This window comes from Chionomys nivalis, chromosome 15 (assembly GCF_950005125.1).
Source record: "Chionomys nivalis chromosome 15, mChiNiv1.1, whole genome shotgun sequence".
Taxonomy (NCBI): Eukaryota; Metazoa; Chordata; class Mammalia; order Rodentia; family Cricetidae; genus Chionomys; species Chionomys nivalis.
Genome location: NC_080100.1, coordinates 49638482 through 49661727, shown reverse-complemented (window position 1 = coordinate 49661727; position 23246 = coordinate 49638482). Strand labels below are relative to the sequence as shown.

The following is a 23246-nucleotide window of genomic DNA, read 5'->3' as shown; positions in this document are numbered from 1 at the left end:
TGTGTATTATTCCTAACAATGAGCTTCTGAACTTAAAGATAACTTAGTAAACTTAAAGATAACTAATTCATAATGTCCCTGATTTGTATGCAAAGTCATTAATCAAGCCAACTTCACAAAAAAAAAAAATAATCTGATAGCACTCATCCTTTTCTCTCAGCATTCCGATCCCCCAAACATCTTTCAACATTATACCCACGCCTTAGAAAAGACTGTCCTGGTTCTACTCATTCTCTTCACCTTGTTATTCTCTGCCTGATCCGTGCACTGCATTAGTCCCCTACTGCTGGTTAAATCTTAGCCAACACCAGTGCCAAAGCTTTCCTCCAGGCAATGACTTACTAAAAAAATGTGTTATATTTTGTGTAAGAGCGTTTTGCCTACATGTATGTCTGAACACTGCTTGCATGCCTAGTACCTGTGAAGGCCAGAAGAGAACAGCAGATCCCCTAGAACTGGAGTTACAGACAGTTGTGAGCTGCCATACAACGATCAGGAATCAAACCCAGATCCTCTGAAAGAGTAGTCAGTGCTCTTACCCAGTGAGCTATCTCTCTAGTCCCCCAAGGCTTTTTTAAAATATTTATTTATTTTATTTTATGATGTGGGAGAGTCTTCTGTTTTGTGTTGATTTCATTGGTTAATAAAGAAACTGACTCTCCTCTCCGAGATGGATGGCCATTAGACTCGTCCTGGTAAGCCACACTCAAGTGGCAGTACGGATATTAGAAATGGGTTAGATCAATATGTAAGAGTTAGCCAATAAGAGGTTATAACTAATGGGCCAGGCAGTATTTAAAAGAATACAGTTTCTGTGTAATTATTTCGGGGCATAAGCTAGTCATGTGGGAGCTGGGGTGGTCGGAATGTAGCCCACAGCTCCTTACAACAATTTTACATATATGATTGTATTCCTGCAATAAGTATATGTGTATCTCATGCCCAAGGCGGTCAGAAGAGTTACAGATAGTTATGCACTAGTATGGAGGGCTGGGAGTAGAACCCACGTACTCTTCTGGAGCAACAAGCACTCTAACTCTGCAACTCTCCAGGCCCCACGCCCAATGCCTTGATTGTGTTTTTCTTATTTGTTTGGACTTTCCTCTTTCTTCTCAAACAAACCAAATCTGGACTTTGGAATGTCACCAACCGGATTTTATCCCTAGGTTTATAGAACACCCTTCAGTTCTTAACAGGTAATTTATGAGGAAGACACAAAACTAAAAGGTACGAGCTTGACATGGTATCCTTTAGTCCAAGTGACACATTCTAGGCTTCAGAGCTCATTAAAACAAACCACTGTAGCCAGCAATGGCCCTGGACTAACCTTCTGGAAGCCTGTCAGCAGAGAAAGGGTCCTCTGACTGGCTGATGCAGATATCAGGACTACCTGTTTATCGAACATTTATTGTGTGCTGACGTTTTACATTACAATATATTACAATCTATACAGAACACAATTATAATCTATTAAGGCACATTAGCCTCCCGAAGAAACAAGTCGTGTGAAATGATGGAAGATCAATACAAGCATAAAATACGACCAAGCTGTGGAGGAGAGAGCAGAAGAAGCAGTGTGGCAGGGAGGCAGTTTGGGCCTAGAATAGATATAGATGTTGGCCAAGAAGAAAACATCACAAATGGGAGGACATAAAGCCATGAGGGGGACCTGAAAATGGAAAAAAAAAATGACCTTGAGTCAGGCCTGGTGGTGTAGTCCACTAGTCCCAGCTGCTTTGGAGTCTACAGCAGGAAGTTTGTAAGATTGAGACCAGCCTCACTACATAGTGTGTCTGAGGCTAGCCTGGGCATATCAATGAAACTCTGTCTCAAAATGAAAACAGGACACTTGCCTCACATGCACCCCTACTACTGTCAAAACAAAGTAAAATGTCTTAATGGAGTCAAAGGTAAATGATTTGGAAGCAAAGGACCAGGTAGGTTAAGATATGAAGACATTCAGATCAAGATGGCCAGACAAGTTGAGAAGCAAATGGGAAATCATTAAACAAGACCAAGCCTTTAATTCCTGCACTCAGGAAACAGAGACAAGCAGATTTCTGAGTTCCAGGACAGCCGACACAGAGAAACCAAAATTCAAAACAGTAAAATAAATAAAATAAACAAAAGATGACATCATTGTACAACATGAAGAATATTCGATCTTTCTTTTGCTTGGACAGTTTGGGTTAGAAGGAAGAAAACCATGAAACAAAGACATTAGTTGGCAAGTTAATAGATAGAGCTAAAGTACTCAGAAGCGTAGACTAGTGAAAGAAAGGGCAAACCAACTTGAAACAGCCAAGAAACACAGAGAAGCCATGTCTTCTCTTCCCTTGCTTACATTGCTTACACTCTCCACAGTCACCCAAGTGTTAAGCCTCAGAAGACGACCACAGCGATGGCAAAGAGGGCAAAGGCAGTCCTACCTATGTCCCCAGACAACAGTATCACTATTATAGACCCCACCTCAGTGGCTCAATAAATCCTTTTATGCTGAAGATCAGCATATCTGGGAACTGTAAACTGCAGCTCCCATTTCTCTTGCCATCCATTCCAGGGAATGACTTGCAATCTCGGTTTTATTCCATTTGCTTCTGCATTCAAAAGTACCCAAGAACAGTGGGAAAGAGAGTCGTTTTTCAGGGGCTTGGGAGGGATGGGGAAGCCCTTCAGGTCCCCAAGTAGCTCCTGATGCGAGCAGACCTCAAGAGACAGAAGCTAGTACACACCTGTTTCATGTTTAGACACTGAGTCCATCTGTTCCCCTGCACAGTTCCCTTCTACAAAGCCAATGTTCTCCTTTCTTATCTGGCTTGAGTGTCTGCCAGGTTGTTTTCATAAACATCACTAACTTGGCCAGACACTGGGAAATAAGCGAGACGACAAACATGGTTTCGATGAAAAGGAGATGCTAAATGAAGTGTTAGCCCTGACCCCAAGGGACAAGGAGATCCTGAGACTCCGTTGCTTCGCTGACTTCACACCCACTCTGAGGAGGTAGATTACTTACAGCAGACTGCCTTTAAATCCAGAGATGAAGGAAGGCTTGCCCAGCTCTGAGCCCACACTGTTCAGTGGCCAGCTCGAAAAAGAAGACAGTCTTGCGTAGATATGACTGCCTCAAGAAATACTCAACCAGAATCAGGGTATCCACTCTTCAGAGCTTACTCCAAGTCAAGCCATAAATCTGGGCCACAGTTAAGTATTAACCAGGCTTTGGTGGGCTCTTCCGTGTGAAGTGATCAGAGAAGGCGGTGGCCCTTCCCCTTCAAGGAACAACCCAAACACATCCTTCTGTCAATCAGCTCTCAGGGGACCCACTCTTCAAATGAAACAACAATATAAAAGCTTGTGTCCAAGAGGTTGGGTGGCAATGCCATTTCCAGTTACTCCCAAAACCTTCATGCTGAGCAAAAGGTTACTTCTTTGTAAGAAAAGTGTGGTAGTTAGAATGTAATTGGCCCTCATAAGCTCATGGAGAGTGGCACTATTAGGCGGTGTGGGCTTTGTTGCAATAGGTATGGTCTTGTTAGAGGAAGTGTATCATTGTGGGGGTGGGCTTTGAGGTTTCATATATGCTCAAGCCATGCTCAGTGTCCCAGACCACTTCCTGTTGCCTGTGGGTCTAGATGTAAGAACTCTTAGCTCCTTTTTCAGTACCGTGTCTGCCTGCATGCTGCCATGCTTCCTGCAGTGATGATAATGGACCAAACCTCTGAACTGTAAGTCAGCCCCAAATAAATGTTTTTCTTGGTCATGGTGTCTCTTCACAGCAACAGAAAACCTAACTAAGACAAAAAGACTTTGGATTGATGAGGAGAGATTAATAAACTCCTGCCTGCATGTTTCCCAGGGCTTTCTCTTCCCCCCTTAGCCCCATCTGTTCCATTCCTAAAGGTTCAACAACTCTTAAGACAGGGTGAGGTAAGAGGGCTCTGGTCCTAAACATCTGTGTCCCCACCTCTCCCCAGATACAGCAAACGCTAAAAGAAAGCCAATCAGAGGAGCCATGTGTCCCCAAGTCACTGTCTTCACACAAGGAGTCCAGCTAGGCATGGCATTCCATGGTCTTCCAACAATCCTGGTAATAGGGCAATGGAATGGGCGGGGATTTTTTAAAAAAAATATTTGCTTTATTTTTAATTATGCATATGTCTGTGTAGGTATATGCACCCAAAAACTAGAGCTAGGAGATGCCCTGAAAATGGAGTTACAACGATTTGTAGCTGCCTAACACAGGTATTTGGACCTGAACTCTAATGCATTAACCACTTAGCCATCTCCCTAGCACTCCCTGCCCTTTTTTGATGGCAAAAGTTTTTTTAAGACCTTAATTCATCCAATGTCATATAACCACTACAAGGCCAAGTTAATATTTTAACTAAGTTCCTCTAACTCAGGGGGTTTTAATCCCAAATTCATGGGCTCTTAGTCACAAACTAGGATAGGAAAGCAATTATGTTTTATCACTTTTCATTAACTTCAGCTAAAATATAGCATTTTATTCAATTATTAATTTAGGCAACTGAACACAGTATAAAATTTATGAATGCCTATGATTTTGTCAGCAATAGACTAATTAATTATAGTTTGTATAACTTTATAGTTAGGGATAATTTAAAAATTTATTTATGCTCATTATTATTGAAAATAATAGTAGTCATAAAATTCCCCAATAGCCAGTTTTAGGAATGCCCACTAATACCTCCTTAGTCTGAGGAATTTTTTCAACATCTTGGGCTCTCACTGTCATTCCATTGATCTTATTTACATATTTATTCTTTCTTTTATTCTTTAAATCCAAGCTAAATTTTAACACTCGATCCTCCTACTTCAGACTTCTGAGTACAGGGATTACAGGCAGGCACCATCATGCCTGCATTATTTTATATACAGAAAAACATTTTTTCAAAGGAGTTCCATAGACTTTTCTGCCTACTGGCTACACAGTAATGATATGAACTCTTGTCCTACCTCCAAACCCCACATCCTTTTCCATCTCCTCACCAAGCTGCTTTGTAATGATTTTCCATTCTGTCTTTCATCTTCAAACTACATTAAAATATTCCCGCACAGAAATTTTAAGTCCCTGAAGATTCAAGCAGTAAATCAACAAATGACCTGTCTCCTATTAAACAGTGCTTATAAATCTACAGGCCTCCAGATCTTAAGTCCTGGGTCAGTTTTAAGTATGAAGGAAAGTTATTCAGCTTATCATTTTGCTGACACGAAAGGATAGCGGGTACTCCATTTCTCAGAAACCCAAGAATCACTGAAGAAACTGCCTGCCAGCATGAAACTATTTCCATCAGCAAACAATGGCATGAATGAAAAAGCACAGTGTCATAAAACCAACAGTAAATTAACCCAGAAAGGGCTATCAAGCTTCAACCAAACTTCACTGACTATCAGGTAGCCATCCCTCTTCCATCGGAAAATGCCAAGACAGTCCCCACCCCAGGTCCCCCACAGATCCAGACTTGTAGCGGCTTACACAGTCCTACGGGAGCGCTTACACAAGACCCCAGCGCCAGATGCATAATACATAGGCGTTGGTCACCCCCATGGAAAGAAGAGAGAGGAAGGGGATGCTTTCTCACTGTGGGGACTGGCCCAAGGCATGCATCTGGGATAGGTTCTGGTGAAATCCCAGGGGGGACTGTCTTGATGTTACTATAAACACAGACGAGATTAGCAAAAATGAAAAACATATTTCACATTTGAAATAATGAGTGCTACATTTTAAAACCATCCCTCAATCTTTAACGAGGCTATTTATACTCACTTTCTTTGCAAATGAATCCCTCATTCAATCCACTCAAGAATGGAATGCCCTGGTTAGAAGGTTAAAGAATTTCTTTAACATAAGAATATTTCTTGGTTGATTCAAATAAATCATGATATCATTTGTTCCTTGGGCTTGTTCAACGCTGTGTTCTGATTTTTAACAAAGAAATTCTTTGTGGATTTATATTAAAAGTGAAGTGAGAAATCATGTACCCCATTATGCCCAGACATGTAGCTTGACCAACCAACACCACTTCTGATTATGTTTTCCCACAATCACAAAGTTTTAGCTTGTGCGTCATTTGGTTGGTATTAGCTGATTTTCCGAATACAGAGTGCCTTGAGAGAACTACAGCCACAGAGGCCTTCCCAAAGATCCTGGCTAGGTAAAACTTCCTTAGGGGGCTTTGAACCAAATTGCCCAACCACGGTCATCTCTGGATGGTCAAAAGCAGCTAAGCAGGTCACAGTACAAAGGCTATCAGGCATAGATTAGAAGCCAGGCTGCTAGGTAAGGGACAACATTTAATCTAAAAGGTTTAAAGGCCTTTTGAGCATTTTTTTTTCAAGAAAAATGAATTTGAAGGTGGAATGTCCTATGTTTTACTTGGAGTGAGTGACTCCAAGAGATGTACACTTATCTGAAAGCACATTTCTATATTCACAGACTCCTAAAGAGATTAGATCCTATAGGCATTCCTACCTGAGTTTAAGACTTACTAATTTTTTGCAGGTAAAATGTCATAGGACAAAGGGCACTCAGGTCCTGTCTAATCCTATCTTTCTAAACAAACAAACCAACCCCAGGATGTCTTAAGTCTGGAAGATCCTGAAGTTTCCTCTGGTCCCCACCATTGTTTTCTGCTAGTCATCTCAAATGAGCCCAATTCAAAGAAATATGACTAAGAGTCAGGGACTCTTCACTATTTATGTGTAAAATCTCTTCTCTTCAAAGTTCTTTAGAAGAGTGTGCTTCAGAATGGACCCAGGCAATTCCCCATCCAATTCAGGATGCATGATTGATATCTCTGCACAGCTGATGGGTAGAAAGAGCTTAGAAACTTTCTGGGGATGGGTCTGGCTTCAAGACAAGTGGAGCAAAGACCTCAACATAAACCTAGTTACACTGAATCTAATAGAAGAGGAAGTGGGAAGTAGCCTTGAATGCATCAGCACAGGAGACCACTTCCTAAATATAACACCAGTAGCATAGGCACTAAGAGCAACAATCAATAAATGGGACCTCCTGAAACTGAAAAGCTTCTGTAAGGCAAAGGACACAGTCAATAAGACAAACCAGCAGCCTACAGAATGGGAAAAGATCTTCACCAACCCCATGTTCAATCTCCAAAATACATAAGGAACTCAAGAAACTACACATCAAAATACCAAATAATCTGATTAAAAATAGGATACAGAGCTAAACAGAGACTTCTCAACAGAAGAGTCTCAAATGGCCAAAAGACATTTAAGAAATTGCTCAATACCCTTAGTCATCAGGGAAATGGAAATCAAAACGACACTGAGATACCATCTTGCAGCTGTCAGAATGGTGAAGATCAAAAACACTGATGACTGCCCATGTTGGAAAAGATATGGAATAAGGGGAACACTCCTCCACTGCTGGTGGGAGTGCAAACTTGTACAGCAATCAGTATGGCAGTTTCTCAGGAAATTGGGGATCAATCTACCACAAGACCCAGCATATGCCCACCCTTGGGCATATACACAAAGGATCTTCAATCACACTACAGGGACAGCTATGTTCATAACAGCATAATTCATAATAGCTAGGACCTGGAAACAACCTAGATACTTCTCAACTGAAGAACAGATAAAGAAAATGTGGCAAATTTACACACTGGAGTGTTACTCAGCTGTGAAAAAAAAAATGACATCATGAAATTTTCAGGTAAATGAATGGAACCAGAAAAGGTCATCCTGAGTGAGGTAACCCAGACCTGGGAAACCAAACAAGATGTGCGTTCACTCATAAGTGGATACTGGATGTAAAGCAAAGGATGACCAGTTCCCCTACAATTCACAGTTCCAGAGAAGCTAGGGAACAAGGAGGATCCTAGAGGGACACATGGATCAGCTCAGGAAGATCTCCTGGATAAACTGGGGGCAGGGGGGATGGTAGAGAGGAGGGGAGGAGAACATGAGAGAACAGGATGGTCAAGTTGGGGGACGGAAAGAGAGGGAGAGCAACTAAAGGGTTAGAGGAAGCCATTACAGGGTTAGGGAGAAACCTGGTGCTAGGAAAATTCCCAGGAATCCACAAGGATGACCCCAGCTAAGATTCCTAGCAATACTGGAGAGGGTGCCTGAAGTGGCCTTCCTCTGTAATCAGATTGTCATCATGGAACTGCCATCATAGAACCTTCATCCAGTAACAATGGAAGCAGATGCCGAGATCCAAGTCAAGCACCAGACCTAGCTCTGGGAGCCCAGTAGAAGAGAGGAAGAAGGGATTATATGAGCAAGGAGTGGGAGGTCAAGATCATGATGGGGAAACCCACAGAGACAGCTGACCCAAGTTCGTAAGAGTTCATGGGCTCTAGACCAACAGCTGGGGAGCCTGCATGGGACAGAACTAGGCCCTCTATATGTGGGTGGCAGTTGTAACTGGTCTGTTTGTGGGACCCCTGGCAGTGGAACTAGGACCTGCCCCTGGTGCATGAGCTGGCTTGTTGGAATCCATTCCCTATGGTGGATGCTTTGCTCAGCCTTGACACAAGGGGAAGGGGGTTTGCTCCTTCCTCAACTTAATGTGCCAGGCTTTGTTGACTCCCCATGAGAGGCCCTGCTCTCTCTGAGGAGTGGATATGGGAGATGGGTTCAGGGGGGAAAGGAGAGGAAAAGAGGAAGGAGGAACTGTGGTTGGTATGTAAAATGAGTAAAAAAATTAAAATGAAAAATAATGAATCAAAAAAAAAAGAAGAAGAAGAAACTCACTGACTACACTTGTGGCATGCTCCATCCCCAGCTCCTCTGCTGCCAACCTAGGCCATTCCACATTTGCAGAGAAAAGCGAGGCAGTTATACTGAATGCACACACTATTCCTGTTTCAGCCCGGGGAAACAAGAACGCCCAGGAACTGAGTGCAGAACTTGGGCCACAGACATACTGTTGTGAAATTGAGATGGAAAAGAAAGAGAGCCAGGTGGTGGTGCTACAGCACTCGGGAGGCACAGACAGGAGAATCTCTATGAGTTCCAGGCCAACCTGGTCTACAGAGTGAGTTCAGGAAAGCCAGGGTGGTTACACAGAGAAAGCCTGCCCCCCCCAAAAGGAAGGCCATGCTAATTGCTTCCTCCACCTTTGCCCTGAGGACAAATGGTAGACAAGGAGACATCATTCATGTGATGGTCAACAGAGAGACACACAGACATAGAGACAACTTAAAATGATCATCTATTCCCAAAGTACTGTGCTTTAGGGTAAGCAAATTTACCAATAACCTAACTGAATCTTCTGAACCTGCCACTGGGAGTCCACAGCACACAGAACGCAGATTTACTTGACTAACAATGCACCTTGCCACTCCACCCTGCTATTTCTGCTCCTTCGAGACACATAGGCATAAATCTGTCAGTCAGTGGTAAGATTTTTATTTTGTTACATTTAAAAAATTGATTTATTAAAGGCTAGAGAGATGGTTTGGCACTGAAGAACACTTGCTGTTCTTTTAGAAAACCCAAGTTTGGTTCCCAGCACCTGTTTCAGGCAGTTCACAGCTGCCTGTAACTCTAGATACAGGGATTCAGACACCCTCTTCTGGCCTCCACAGACACCCACCCACACACACACACACACACACACACACACACACACGTCTCCCCTCACATGTGCCATGGCACACAGGTAGAGGTCAGAGGACAACATGGAGAAGTCACTTCTCTCCTTTGACCTTGTGGGTTACCAAGGTCAAACTCGGGCTAGCAGGTTAATCAGGAGGCACCTTTACCTACTTGGCCATACTGGGTCAGAGGTAAGCATTTTAGAACGAGCCATACACAGTCCTATTCTAGATCCCTTTCGAGTGCTCAATGCTTCCTGTGTCCAGGCTGCGTCTGCTTTCACGCTATAAAATTCAGCACATACACATTAAAGAAACTCAAGCATCTTGGGCCTTCTTGAGTGAAAAAAAGAGACTCAGTTTTCTATGAATAATAAGCAATTGAATTTCCAAGGACCCGTTCCATCCCAATTATATGAGAGAAGACTGCAGAATGCAACGTGACCCAACTTTCCTTTTTCCCCTCTGCTTGGATGATGGGTGGGGTTCCCTGGAGTTCCTGCTTCCACGTGGGAACCTGAAAGCAAATCCATCCCATCTCCTTACCTGCAAGGATGGTTTTACTAACATGTCTTTAATGTTATTGATTCTTACTTGTGACATAAACAGACCAACTGTAAGAAGGGGACTTCAAGAAGTCTCCAACGAGCAGCCCCTTTGAAGTGCTGGAAATACAGCTTCAGACCACCCCGAACCTCAGCAACCAGAAGTTCTGGGAATATAGTCCATGGCAGCTCATGTTTCATTAGCTCTCCAGGTGATTTTTGAGGCAGCTAACATTTGAGAACAACCGAACTAGAACATTCCCAAACGCTCCACGTGACGTGTGCCGATGGACTGATAAGCCTGGCATACACACGAGCACACGGCGGCTGCCAGCTCTGAATGCCTTCTCTACAGGGGCTGCGAAACTTCGACAAACCATCAACCTTATCCGAGTTAGATCACTTCCTGGCAAGCAGCAATAGCAGACGCTGCCTAAAAATGAGTCATTTTCCAAAGTATGGAGGAGTTTTATGAAGACAGAATTTGTGACTCAGTTTTCTATTGTTTAAGCGGACAACTAGTTCTTAGCCGTTACAAATTAGATTTTGCCTGCCTTTCACCAAACAGAGTCCGCAGCTGGAAATGAGGAGGAGGGAAAGAGAAAAAGCAGAGTGAGTTACGTCTTATGGGGAGCTGCCCTGATCAATGGAAGTTGTACACAAGGTCACCAGGGTCCTGGGCAAGAAATGTTTGGCTTCCTTAGTAACCCTGCCACAGTGAAAAATGAGAAGGAAGAAAGAAGCCCTCATATTAGCTCATTTCAAGCATCTTTGTTAGGAAATAAAAAATGTTCATTGACAGACCCATCATGTTCACGGACTGCAGGACTTACCGCGATTAAGGCACCAGGTCCCCTCAAACTGACCTGTGAATTTAACGTGATAGCAGTTAAAATCCCAGAGGAATTCTTTAGAAGGTACAGGTAAGCCAGTACAGATGTCATAGAAAGACAAAACAATTGAAAAAATTATTATTGTTATTATTGTTGTTGTTGTTATTTTAGTTAAAGGAACATGACCTAACTTTGAGACTTAGTGTAGCATTGGTGAGAGGGTAGAGACTTAGATCAACTGAGTTCTGACAGAGGTATTAAGGCAACTTCAGGAAGAAAGGCCAAACTTTCCCACAATGGTGCTAGTGCAGTTGGAACTCCATATGCTAACCTCAACTGGTATCTTAAGTCATATCCCAAAATTAACTTGCCAGCTGTGACAGTGTACACCAGCAATCCTAGTGCCTGGGAGGCTGAGGCAGGAGAACTGGGGGTTCAAAACCAGCCTGGGCTATATGGCAAAACTCTGTCTCCAAAATAAACTAACTCAAATTGATATCAGTGTAAATCATAAAACTACAAAAGCTTTCGGAGGAAAATGACCTTGGATCAGGCAAGGAGGTTTTAGATATGATACTGAAAGCCAAACCATAACAAGGAAAAACTTGTCAAACTGGATTTCATAAAAAATTCAAGACAGCTTCTTTCTGTGCCGATATCGCACCCGCCAACATGGTGAACGTTCCTAAGACCCGCCGGACATTCTGCAAGAAATGTGGCAAGCACCAACCCCACAAAGTGACCCAGTACAAGAAGGGCAAAGATTCTTTGTATGCCCAGGGAAAGCGGCGTTATGACAGGAAACAGAGTGGCTATGGTGGGCAGACTAAGCCTATTTTCCGCAAAAAGGTGAAAACTACAAAGAAGATTGTGCTGAGACTGGAATGTGTGGAGCCCAACTGCAGATCTAAGAGGATGCTGGCTATTAAGAGATGCAAGCATTTTGAACTGGGTGGTGATAAGAAGAGAAAGGGCCAAGTGATCCAGTTCTAAGCTGACCTTGTTATGAAGACAATAAAATCATGAGCTTTCACTCAAAAAAAAAAAAAAAATTCAAGACATAGCCGGGCAATGGTGGCGCACGCCTTTAATCCCAGCACTCGGGAGGCAGAGGCAGGCGGATCTCTGTGAGTTCGAGACCAGCCTGGTCTACAGAGCTAGTTCCAGGACAGGCTCCAAAGCCACAGAGAAACCCTGTCTCGAAAAACCAAAAAAAAAAAAAAAAATCAAGACATTAATTACAACAAAGGACCCATATCTAAGGATTTGGAGAACCACAAAACTCAATGACATTGAAGCTAGGCTTTAAAAAAAAAATGAGCAAAATATTTCAATAGACATTACTCAAGGAGCACTGAAAAGGTCTGCCACGAAGAAAATACACTGACAAGTTCTCACAGCTGTGACCGCCCATCTACCAGAACCACTCAAAACACACACAGAACATCTGCAGACATCTAGAGCCGAGAGGTGCAAAATAGCCAAGAGGCGACCATCACAGAAAAGGGGTTGACAACTTTCTTTCAACATTAACCATACACTTTCCCCATGACCCAGCAGGCAAGCCTACATGGTTATTCTGTAGAAATAGAAAGCACTATCTATTTTAAAAAATACTGTACATGAGTGCATGGAATATCTCAATTTCTGACCATCAACAACTAAAAATACCCCATGGCTTTCCCAACGCACTACATTAGATTCCTCCTGTGGAATATTATGCAGCAGTATAAAAGGAAATAAATTATCACCACGCACAATATGAATGTTTCCAGTGCAGTGTGATGAGTAAAGAAGCCAGTCTTTAATGTGACTGATAATCCATTCATCTGAAATCCCAAAAATGAAAACAAAACCTATAGCTCAGTAGCTACCAGGGAGAGTTGTGTTTGACACACAAGAAGATTTGAGGAATGACATAACAGCTCTGAGAATTAATAAATGCAAATGTTAATGTAGGATTTGATACCAAAAAGTGAGTTAATGAATAAAAACTAACAGTAATAAAAAGATATCTGAAATTCATGCCTGTGCTCAGTTCCCTTGGGACGGCAGACTCAAGTCTTGCTTTCTCTGCTGTAGAAATGCATCTTGCTTTTTAAATGATACATTTCCAGTTGAAATTTTTTGATTCATACAGATTTAAATATACATAAAATACAAAATTAAAACAACCCAGTATCTACATGAACTGCAAAGTCATTTTTGACTAAAGTAATAAAGGGTCTTTAATGAATTTTTAATATCTCCCTAAATATTTGAAAGCGAAAACTTGCAAAGACTCTCCTCTGTGGGTCTACCTGCAGTTCCTGAGAGAGAGAGCTGTTAATTCTACAGGGACCTGGGCAAACAACCCTGTCCAGAGGCCACCAAACATCAGCAGCAGAGCCACCACACAGTGGCCTGTGTCAAGGATGATGTCTAAACTGGCCCCGCTTACATGCTTCTTCTGCTGTCTTCTGAGAATAGTTACATTAAAATTTTAGTGAATCCCTACTATGAAATTGGGGCATTTGATAAGGTTTTAAAATTTGTAAATTTATATTTTAATTAACAAATGATAATGTGTGTGTGTGTGTGTGTGTGTGTGAGAGAGAGAGAGAGAGAGAGAGAGAGAGAGAGAGAGAGAGAGAGAGAGAGAGAGAGAGAAGGGAGAGAGCAGAGACAAAGAAGTCTTTGAAGTATACATTCTAGAAAGACTCAAGAAACAGAGTAAGATTCCTTACTCAGCAACTTCTTTCTCCTTTCTCTATGATGAGAAGATCAGTTTTAAAAACATCTTTTAGTTATTTCTTAAAAAACAAGTCATTATTTTTCATTTCACATACCAATCCCAGTTCCCACTGCCTCCCCTCCTCCTATCCCCTCCACTTACCTCCTATATCACCCCCCTATCCACTCCTCAGAGAGTGTAAGGTACACTGCTTTGGGGAAGGTCCAAGGCCCTCCCTACTATATCTAGGCTGAGCAAGGTATTCACCCAAAGAGAATGGGTTCCAAAAAAGCCAGTATAAGCAGTAGGGATAAATTCTGGCCTCACTGCCAGTGGCCCCGCAGTCTGCTCCAGCCATTCAACTGTCACCCATATTCAGAGGGTCTAATTTGGTCCTATGCTGGTTCTTTCCCTGTCCGGCTGGAGTTGGTGAGCTCCCATTAGCTCAGGTAAATTGTCAGTGGGTGTACCCATCATGGTCTTGACCTCTTTGCTCATATTCTCACTCCTCCCACTCTTCAACAGGACTTTGGGAGCTCAGTCCAGTGCTCCAAAGCAGGTCTCTGCTTCTGTTTCCATCAGTTGCTGGATGAAGGTTCAATGGTGACATTTAAGATATTCATCAGTCTGGCTACAGGGAAAGGCCAGTTCAGGAAAGCAGGATCCATCCTTCTGCTTTATACAAGAAACACACCTCAACCTCAAAGACAGATATTACCTCAGAGTAAAGGGTTGGGAAAAGATTTTCCAATCAAATGGACCTAGAAACAAGCAGGTATAGCTATCCTAATATCTAACAAAATAGACTTCAAACTAAAATCAATCAGAAGAGATCGAGAAGGACACTTTATACTCATAACAGGAACAATCCATCAAGATGAAGTCTCAATCCTGAACATCTGTGCCCCAAATACAAGGTCACCCACATATGTAAAAGAAACACTACTAAAGCTTAAATTGCACATCAAACCCCACACGCTAATAATAGCAGGAGACTTCAACACCGCACTCTCTCCAATGGACAGGTGTGCCAGACAGAAACCTATCAGAGAAATAAGAGAACTAACAGATATCATGACTCTATTGGAATTATATCATCTATTTTACTAGCTGAATGTTTTATGTTTCATCATGCCGCCCTCCTTCCTTCTCCGCTGGTCCCCTCTCTCAAACAGTGCCTGTAAGACACTATTTTCAGTTGACCTCTAATTCGTCTTAGTTTCTGGCTGAGGAAACTGCAATCCCACAATTCATTTGTGTGCACCCAACTTCCAGTTCCTCTTACCCAGGGATTCTTTCTTCAGATGCCAACCCCTCCAGTAAACAGAGGGAATGAGAAATCTCTGCTTCCCCTTGTCTACCAGATTCAGTAATTCCCGAAACAGAACACATTAGAATGTGAAACCAAGCCAACAGTTACTCACAGCAGCATACGTATTACTTATATGTTATGTCTTCTGTCTAGTCGTGAACGGAACAGAGGAATACAGTTACGAAGGACCAGAGTTCACCGTAACTGAGAGCCAGTTCATTAGGAGTCTGAGCTTATACCCACTTATACCACTTGTAGGGACATAGCCCCACCCATTGGGGGCGTGTTCGCCTCGGGCTAATGTTTACGGATAAATCTGCCGGGCGTGAGCCCAGCAGCCCTTTTTGTCTTTTGCTCCGCCGCGGGAACCTGTGGTCCTGTAAGTCTATTTCCTTATTAAAGCTGTATATATCTATATAATCTGTCTACATTCATTTGCTCCGCCACATTTGGCGCCCAACGTGGGGCTCGAACCCACGACCCTGGGATTAAGAGTCCCATGCTCTACCGACTGAGTTAGCTCCACCTTTCCCGGCTAGTTGCCTGAGCTCAGGAAGGCGATTTACAGCGTGCTCCCTGCTCGCTTTCCCTTCCCCCACTCCAGGCCACTACGGTCGCAGAGCAGCAACCCCCACAGAGCAGTTAATAGCTCCCTGTTTCTTCCAAACCTTCACTGCCTGATTTAAGTGAAGCACCCGCGGTTTTGAAGTAAAAGCCACCAACCCCTTTCCTTAACAGGCAGTACAATAATTTTTGTTTTGAGTTAATTGTTTCAGACCGGCTCTGGCTTAGACCACGTGGACTCAGGTGCATTTCTTTAGCCACCACTGGCAGGAAAACTTCATTACAGGTACATAATTTTCTTTTATAAATAAGAAAAATGTCTGAAAACATTACCATTCAAGACTTTAACAGCCTTTTCAGTTGTACCATGTGGGAGATTTTACAAGAAGTGTCTGTCAGCCCACAGATATGGATCTTTCTGGGATTCGTAGTTTTCCTTGGTACTGTATGGTTTGACAATAGAAATATGATAAAGTCTTTACGAGACGAGGTTGAACGCTTAAAAACAATTGAGAATGACAACAATCTTCTCAAAAATCAGTTTGAAGTTCTCCAGGCAGAGAACAGATCTTTGTTTAACACAACTCGACAAACTGAAAAAAATTTAGAAGAGGTACAGGCTGATGTTAAGGAGAAATTCATTACTATGGAAGAGGGAACAGCTGATTTGAGTTGTAAGCTTCAGTCCCTTTCAGTAGGAACTGAAATATTAACGGCTGATATTAAGGAGAAATTCATTACTATGGAAGAAGGAACAGCTGATTTGGATCGTAAGCTACAGTCCCTTTCAGTAGGAACAGAAACATTAACTGAGAGAATCAAAACTGCTGAATGTGACAATCGGATTTTGTCTAAAGCTTATGACAGATTGACAGAAAGATTATCTGTACAAGAAGGCACGGTATATGCTATAAAACTTATGTCCAAAGATGAGACATTATCTCTAATGGACAAACTTCATACTTTAGAATCCTCAATGAAGGCTTTAGAACATAATTCTGGACAGGAGATTCAGACATTAAAGAAGGCAATGGTGAATAGAATTGAAATGATTGAGGAATTTCTAAATTCTGAGGAAGAAGAGCAAGAGGTAGAAAAGCATATTTTAACTAAATCTGTGGGTAAATCCCTCCGGGACAATTCCCACAAAGCTCTACCTACAGTTCTACCTGCCTTTCCAGTTGTAACAACTGAGAAAGTAGTTGGTTCCAGAAACCCTAGGTTCATCAAGGAAGATACATGGGAACCTGTCCGTATGAATGATCTCAAAGAAATTAAACAGGCTGTAATGACTTTTGGAATGAATGCCTCTTTTGTTAAAGAGATGCTAAGGTCTTGGGCCACCACGAATAAGGTCACGCCCTCTGACTGGTTTCAGCTGAGCTCTGCTGTCCTTGAGAGTGGAACGCAATTAAAATGGAAATGCTTATTCAGGCAAGAGGCTAGACTTTTAGAACAGCAAGAAAGAGCAAAGGGAACTGAGATTTCCATAGATCAAATTTTGGGAGAGGGGCTATTTTCTGAGCCTCAGGAACAAGCTAATTTGGATGAAAACATACTCTCCGTGTGTACTACAGCAGCCTTAAGGGCTTGGGACAGGGTGCAAGACCCAGGACAGAGGATGGAATCATTTGTCAGAGTTAAACAGGGTCAGAGAGAACCCTTTAGTGACTTTTTACAAAGAATAACTAAAGCTGTACAAATAGGGATATCTGACCCAGAAGTAAGACGTATAATGATCGAGACTTTGGCTTATGAAAATGCAAATGTGGAATGCAAAAGGATTTTGGGACCTTTAAAGCTCAGATCAGCGCCATTAGAAGAATGGGTCTTGCATACACTAGATGTTGATACATTTGACTATGGCACTGAAGCATGGGTAGAAGAAGCAATTTCCAATGGTAAAAGGAGACATCAGAATACCAAATGTTTTAATTGTGGCAAAATGGGTCATATGAAAAGGAATTGTAGACAACGGATTTTCAGGAATAATAATAATGCATCTTCTAGAAATAACAGAAATAGGAGGACTCAGCCTTCAGGTTTATGTAGAAGATGTGGAAAGGGCAGACACTGGACGAATGAGTGCAGGTCTACAAGAGATAGACAAGGCAACCTGATACAGACGGGAAACGTGAGAGGGGGGGCCTCACAGGCCCCCATGGCAAACATGGTTCAGTCATTTCCAGTTACTACAGAGAACGTGACTCGTCAGGACAATTAGAAAGCCCCATGCCTACTGTTACAAGCAATAATGATCAGAAAGATGAGTTCCGTGTGTTTTGGCAAACTTCTATAAATGACCAAAGACCAAAGCTGAGAGTGTGTGTAAATGGCATTTTTATTACTGGCCTGCTGGACACAGGTGCGGATGTAAGTATCATTACCCCAGAATCTTGGCATCCATATTGGCCTCTTCAGAATGTAAATGTTCAGCTCCTGGGAATTGGAACCCTATCTCGAGTAAGGCAGAGCACGAGATGGGTTGAATGTATAGGTCCAGAGGGACAAATAGGAAAATTAAGGCCATATGTAGCCAATATTGCAATGAATTTATGGGGTCGTGACCTATTACAACAATGGAATACCCAAATTAACATCCCTGCTACTTCTAGAGCCTATATTTCTGGGGATAATATTAAAAGATATTACAAACGGAGAAAACCGGCCATTCGGGCTGTACAAGAACAAGCAATTGATGTCCCTTCAGAGATACCAACAGCCTTGCCTTTAAAATGGTTGACTGAGAAACCAATATGGACAAAGCAATGGCCTTTAGCTGAGGAAAAGTTACAGGCTTTAGAACAGTTGGTACAAGAGCAATTAGATGCTGGACATATAGAAGAATCTACCAGCCCTTGGAATTCTCCTGTATTTGTGGTTAAGAAAAAATCAGGTAAATGGAGAATGGTGACAGATCTCAGGGCTATCAACAAGGTTATTCAACCTATGGGCCCTCTGCAATCTGGAATTCCTTTGCCCTCTTTATTGCCAAAAGGATGGCCTCTCATAGTTATTGATTTAAAGGATTGTTTTTTCACTATACCTTTACAAAAAGAAGATAGAGAAAAATTTGCCTTCACAGTGCCTACTTATAATAATTCTCAACCTTCGAGGAGGTACCACTGGACCGTCCTCCCCCAGGGTATGTTAAATAGCCCCTCCCTGTGCCAATATTTTGTGAATCAACCATTGCAAATAATACGCAAGAAATTTCCCAAATCGATAGTATATCACTACATGGACGACATTTTGTTATCCGATTCAAACATGGATACCTTGAACAGACTGTTTGAAGAAATAAAAATACTTTTACCAAAATGGGGATTGCAAATTGCTCCTGAAAAGATTCAGAAGGGAGATTCTGTTAATTATTTAGGTTATAAAATAGGTTTACAAAAAATTAAGACACAAAAGGCACAAATTCGGAGAGATCGCCTACGGACTCTTAATGACTTTCAAAGACTATTAGGGGACATTTCCAGTCTACGGCCAGCTATTGGGATAACACCTGATCTAATAATTCATTTGAACAAAACCTTGGATGGTGACAAAGATTTAAACAGTCCCAGAGAATTAACAGCTGAAGCAGAAAAGGAACTGACAATGATTGAGGAAAAATTACAACAGGCGCATGTGGACAGGGTAAATCCAGAGCTCGACTGTATTCTCGTCATACTACCATCAAAAATTTCCCCTACAGGAATTTTAATGCAGAGAGATGATATTATCTTGGAATGGATCTTTTTACCACATAAACCAAGTAAGAAACTGAAAACTTATGTAGAAAAAGTCTCTGAGTTAATTATAAAAGGCAAGTTGAGACTTCGTCAACTAGCAGGCATAGACCCAGCAGAAATTATAGTGCCTTTCACTGCTGATGAACTAAAGAAATTATGGGAAGATAATGAACCATGGCAAAGAGCTTGTGCTAATTTCTTGGGAGACATTAATAACAACTATCCAAAAAGCAAGAGGCTTAACTTCATAAAGAGAACTTCTTGGATCCTTCCTCGAATCGTCCGTGATACTCCAATAACTGGAGCCCGTACGTTCTATACTGATGCCAATAAATCAGGGAAGGCAGGTTACAAATCAGAAGACTTGGGTAAGGTGGAACAAAGTCCTTATGATTCTGTCCAGAAGGCAGAATTATATGCCATTCTTATGGTGCTAAGGGATTTTAAAGAACCTATTAATATAGTTACTGATTCACAATATGCAGAAAGAGTTATTTTACATATTGAAACTGCTGAATTTATACCTGATGATACAGAACTAACCTCTTTGTTTATCCAGGTGCAAGATTTGATTAGGAACAGGCTTTGCCCTATGTACATAACACACATCCGATCCCATACGGGTCTGCCAGGTCCTCTAGCACAAGGTAATGCAGAAATTGATCAATTATTGATTGGTAGTGTGCTACAAGCCTCTGAATTTCATAAAAAACATCATGTTAATAGCAAAGGTTTGAAGAAAGAGTTTTCTATTACATGGCAACAAGCTAGGGAGATTGTAAAGAAATGCCCTACTTGCTCTTTCTATAACCAAACGCCACTGCCTGCAGGGGCTAATCCAAAGGGCACCCAAAGGAATGAAATCTGGCAGATGGATGTGTTCCACTTTGCAGAATTTGGCAAATTAAAATATGTTCATCACACCATTGACACGTATTCAGGCTTTCAGTGGGCAACGGCTTTAAGTTCAGAAAAAGCTGATTCAGTTATCACTCATTTATTAGAAGTCATGGCTATTATGGGTATACCTACACAAATAAAGACAGATAATGGTCCTGCTTATGTCTCTAGAAAAATGAAACGGTTTTTTGATTATTACAATATCAAGCATGTTACAGGTATACCATACAATCCTACAGGTCAAGCAGTCATAGAAAGATCAAATCGAACTATAAAGGATATGTTGAACAAACAGAAAGGGGTGGAAAACACCCCCAGAAATAGGTTACATAATGCTTTGTTAACCTTGAATTTCCTCAACGCTAATGAGAAGGGAACATCGGCTGCAGAAAGACATTGGATAATGGAAAAGTCTACTGAACTAAATCAACCAGTTTATTTCAAGGATGTGCTGACCTCACAATGGAAGCCAGGAGATGTGCTGCGTTGGGGAAGGGGATTTGCTCTTGTCTCCACAGGTGAGGAAAAATTGTGGATTCCAACAAAATTGATAAAGGTTCGTTTTGATGAAGAGAAGCCAGTTGGGAAAGATAAATAACAATTCAATCACATGGATGGCAATCATACTGATGGTAAGTAATACAAATAGGTTGGGGGCAGGGTTCTCTTCTTATCTCCACAGGAAAATACCCATCTTCAAAGAATTTAAGGTACCCCTAATATTTAATTACTGATGGAGGGACTTGTTCTGTAAGTATTAATATATATATATATATATATATGTCTTAAACTTTCTTTGCTTTTCCTCATATCTGTGTCTTTCTTTATATGTCAGTATATGTCCTTGTTGTTAATGTTTAAATTTCCCATAACAAGCAACAAATTTTCCTACAGTAATCTTTGAAGTTTCCAGGATGAAGATGGGGCCCCACAACATCAACTCCATCTGGTTTTTATGACGTCATGATTTTTTTTTTAAAAAAAAGCGCTAATATTAGACCTGTTTTTTGGTACCAACTACAAGAGACAATTTCGAATGGTGCACATTTTTGACAACACTCTGGTCGGACCTTCTCAAAATGCTCTGAGACTAGTTACAATTTTCTTAGGTCAAAGGTTAATTTGGGAATTTTACCATCATTTGCTTTCACAGAACCCCCTAAGAAGAACGTCGCCCCCATGTCAGCTAGAAGCAATCTTAGAGGACGACGTCCCCTCTCCCAACAGAGTTTGCCCTCAGGGTTGGGGACATCTTTTAGTGGTTGGTTGAGGGTTGAGGGGATGGGGTGATAATTTTTTGGAAAAAAAAAAAAAAAAAAAGAGAGAAGAGGAAGAAGAAGGGGGATTAACTGGTTTTTTGGGATGATTGGTATTTGTGAATTACTGTTTATAGAAAATTGTACTGGTACTGTTTCTTGTATACTGATATGTTGAATATTGAATGTGAGTGTTCCTACCTCTATTTTTGTATGAGTATGCTTATAACTTTGTCTATATTGTATTGATACTTCTACCATATTACATTGTACATTTCTACCTCTGATACTATGACATTGTTTACAGTTGAAGATCATTGTCTTCATATATTGCACAGTTGTTTATTCTTTTAGTCTTCAAAGTTAGATAGGTATTGAGAATTATATGTTTGTCATATTTATTTTTAAGTTTATCAGGTCTTTTAGTTACATAGAGATTATATTTAGTATAGATAGTATGATCTTCAGCCTCTTCGAAGAGCTGTAGAAAATGGCCTTTAATCTAACCTAAAATTTCTATGCCAAAGAGACACAATTACTCCTGGCAACACCACTCTACTCCCGAGAGAACGTTGAGCACCAAAGACACTCCACTGGGAGTTTGTCTTCTTGGCAGAACTGGCCTTTGGGTTAAGAAAAGCCCATACCTCAACTTCTGACAAAGATACAGAATATCCCTAAGTGGATGAAACAGGATTGTCTTATCTTGCCAAGACAGGGTAGGATAGTCCTAAGAAAGTTCCTTGCCTTTAATAATGGTATGCCAGTTATGTTAGGCCTTAGCCAAAGTTGGTTGACTCAACATTGCAAACGAGACTTTGGGTGATTGCCCAGGTAGTCAGTTGTCTCTGTCAATTGTTGCACATTTTGGATATCTCTCGATTGTTAAGTAATCTTTATTCCCTTCTCAGATCTTTGACGGAGTTGAAGATTATATAATTGTAGTTACTCTCTATGTTATTTAGACTCCTTGAGATAGAATGTTTAGCAAAAGTTTTGTTCTCAATATTGTTTGTTATATTTATTATTTGTTATTATTGTATATAGTTGTATTTGGTTTGGTTCTATCTTATTTAGACAAAAGGGGGAGATGTAGGGACATAGCCCCACCCATTGGGGGCGTGTTCGCCTCGGGCTAATGTTTACGGATAAATCTGCCGGGCGTGAGCCCAGCAGCCCTTTTTGTCTTTTGCTCCGCCGCGGGAACCTGTGGTCCTGTAAGTCTATTTCCTTATTAAAGCTGTATATATCTATATAATCTGTCTACATTCATTTGCTCCGCCACAACCACTGAAGTCACATCACTGCGGAGGTATGAGCATCTAGCGGCATACATACAAAGTTAGAAATACCCTTAAAGCAGCAACCTGTCTCAGAGAAAACGTCTTCCATCTTCCTTGGTGGATTACACAAGTTGCCAGCATCATTACTGACCATCATTGCTTGACTCTGGATTCCAGTTCTCTCTGCCTTTCTTAATCAGCTGTTTCCTTAATGTGTGGCTGCCTTGGCGCTCATGTTGATAGAGGAGGGTCTCAGAATCTCTCCTTTCCCCTCCCACTACTCTCCTTCCTTCTCAACACTTTCCAAACAGGAATGTCTTTCTCAGTCTTTAAACTATGTTTTCCAACACTGCGAACAGCATTTTAAGACGGCAACACTCCTTCAGAGAGCAACAATATCCCAGGCATGGCCACACAATATGTTTTTCTCTGTAAAGCACTAGTACTTTCAGTGTGTGTGTGGGAATCTATTTGCACACATTCAAACAGTTCACTGCATGCCCACCC

The 23246-nt window shown here is 41.6% G+C and overlaps 2 protein-coding genes across 4 annotated transcripts in view; one reads left to right on the top strand and one right to left on the bottom strand.

The window, feature by feature from the left end:
• The window catches only part of Iqgap2 (IQ motif containing GTPase activating protein 2), a 293513-nt gene that overhangs the window by 171701 nt on the left and 98566 nt on the right, over positions 1-23246 (bottom strand). The window lies entirely within an intron of this gene.
• On the top strand, positions 11621-12003 carry LOC130887186 (60S ribosomal protein L36a-like). Its single transcript, XM_057789486.1, has one exon. The coding sequence runs from the start codon at positions 11644-11646 to the stop codon at positions 11962-11964; it is 321 nt and encodes a 106-aa protein (XP_057645469.1). The 5' UTR covers positions 11621-11643; the 3' UTR covers positions 11965-12003.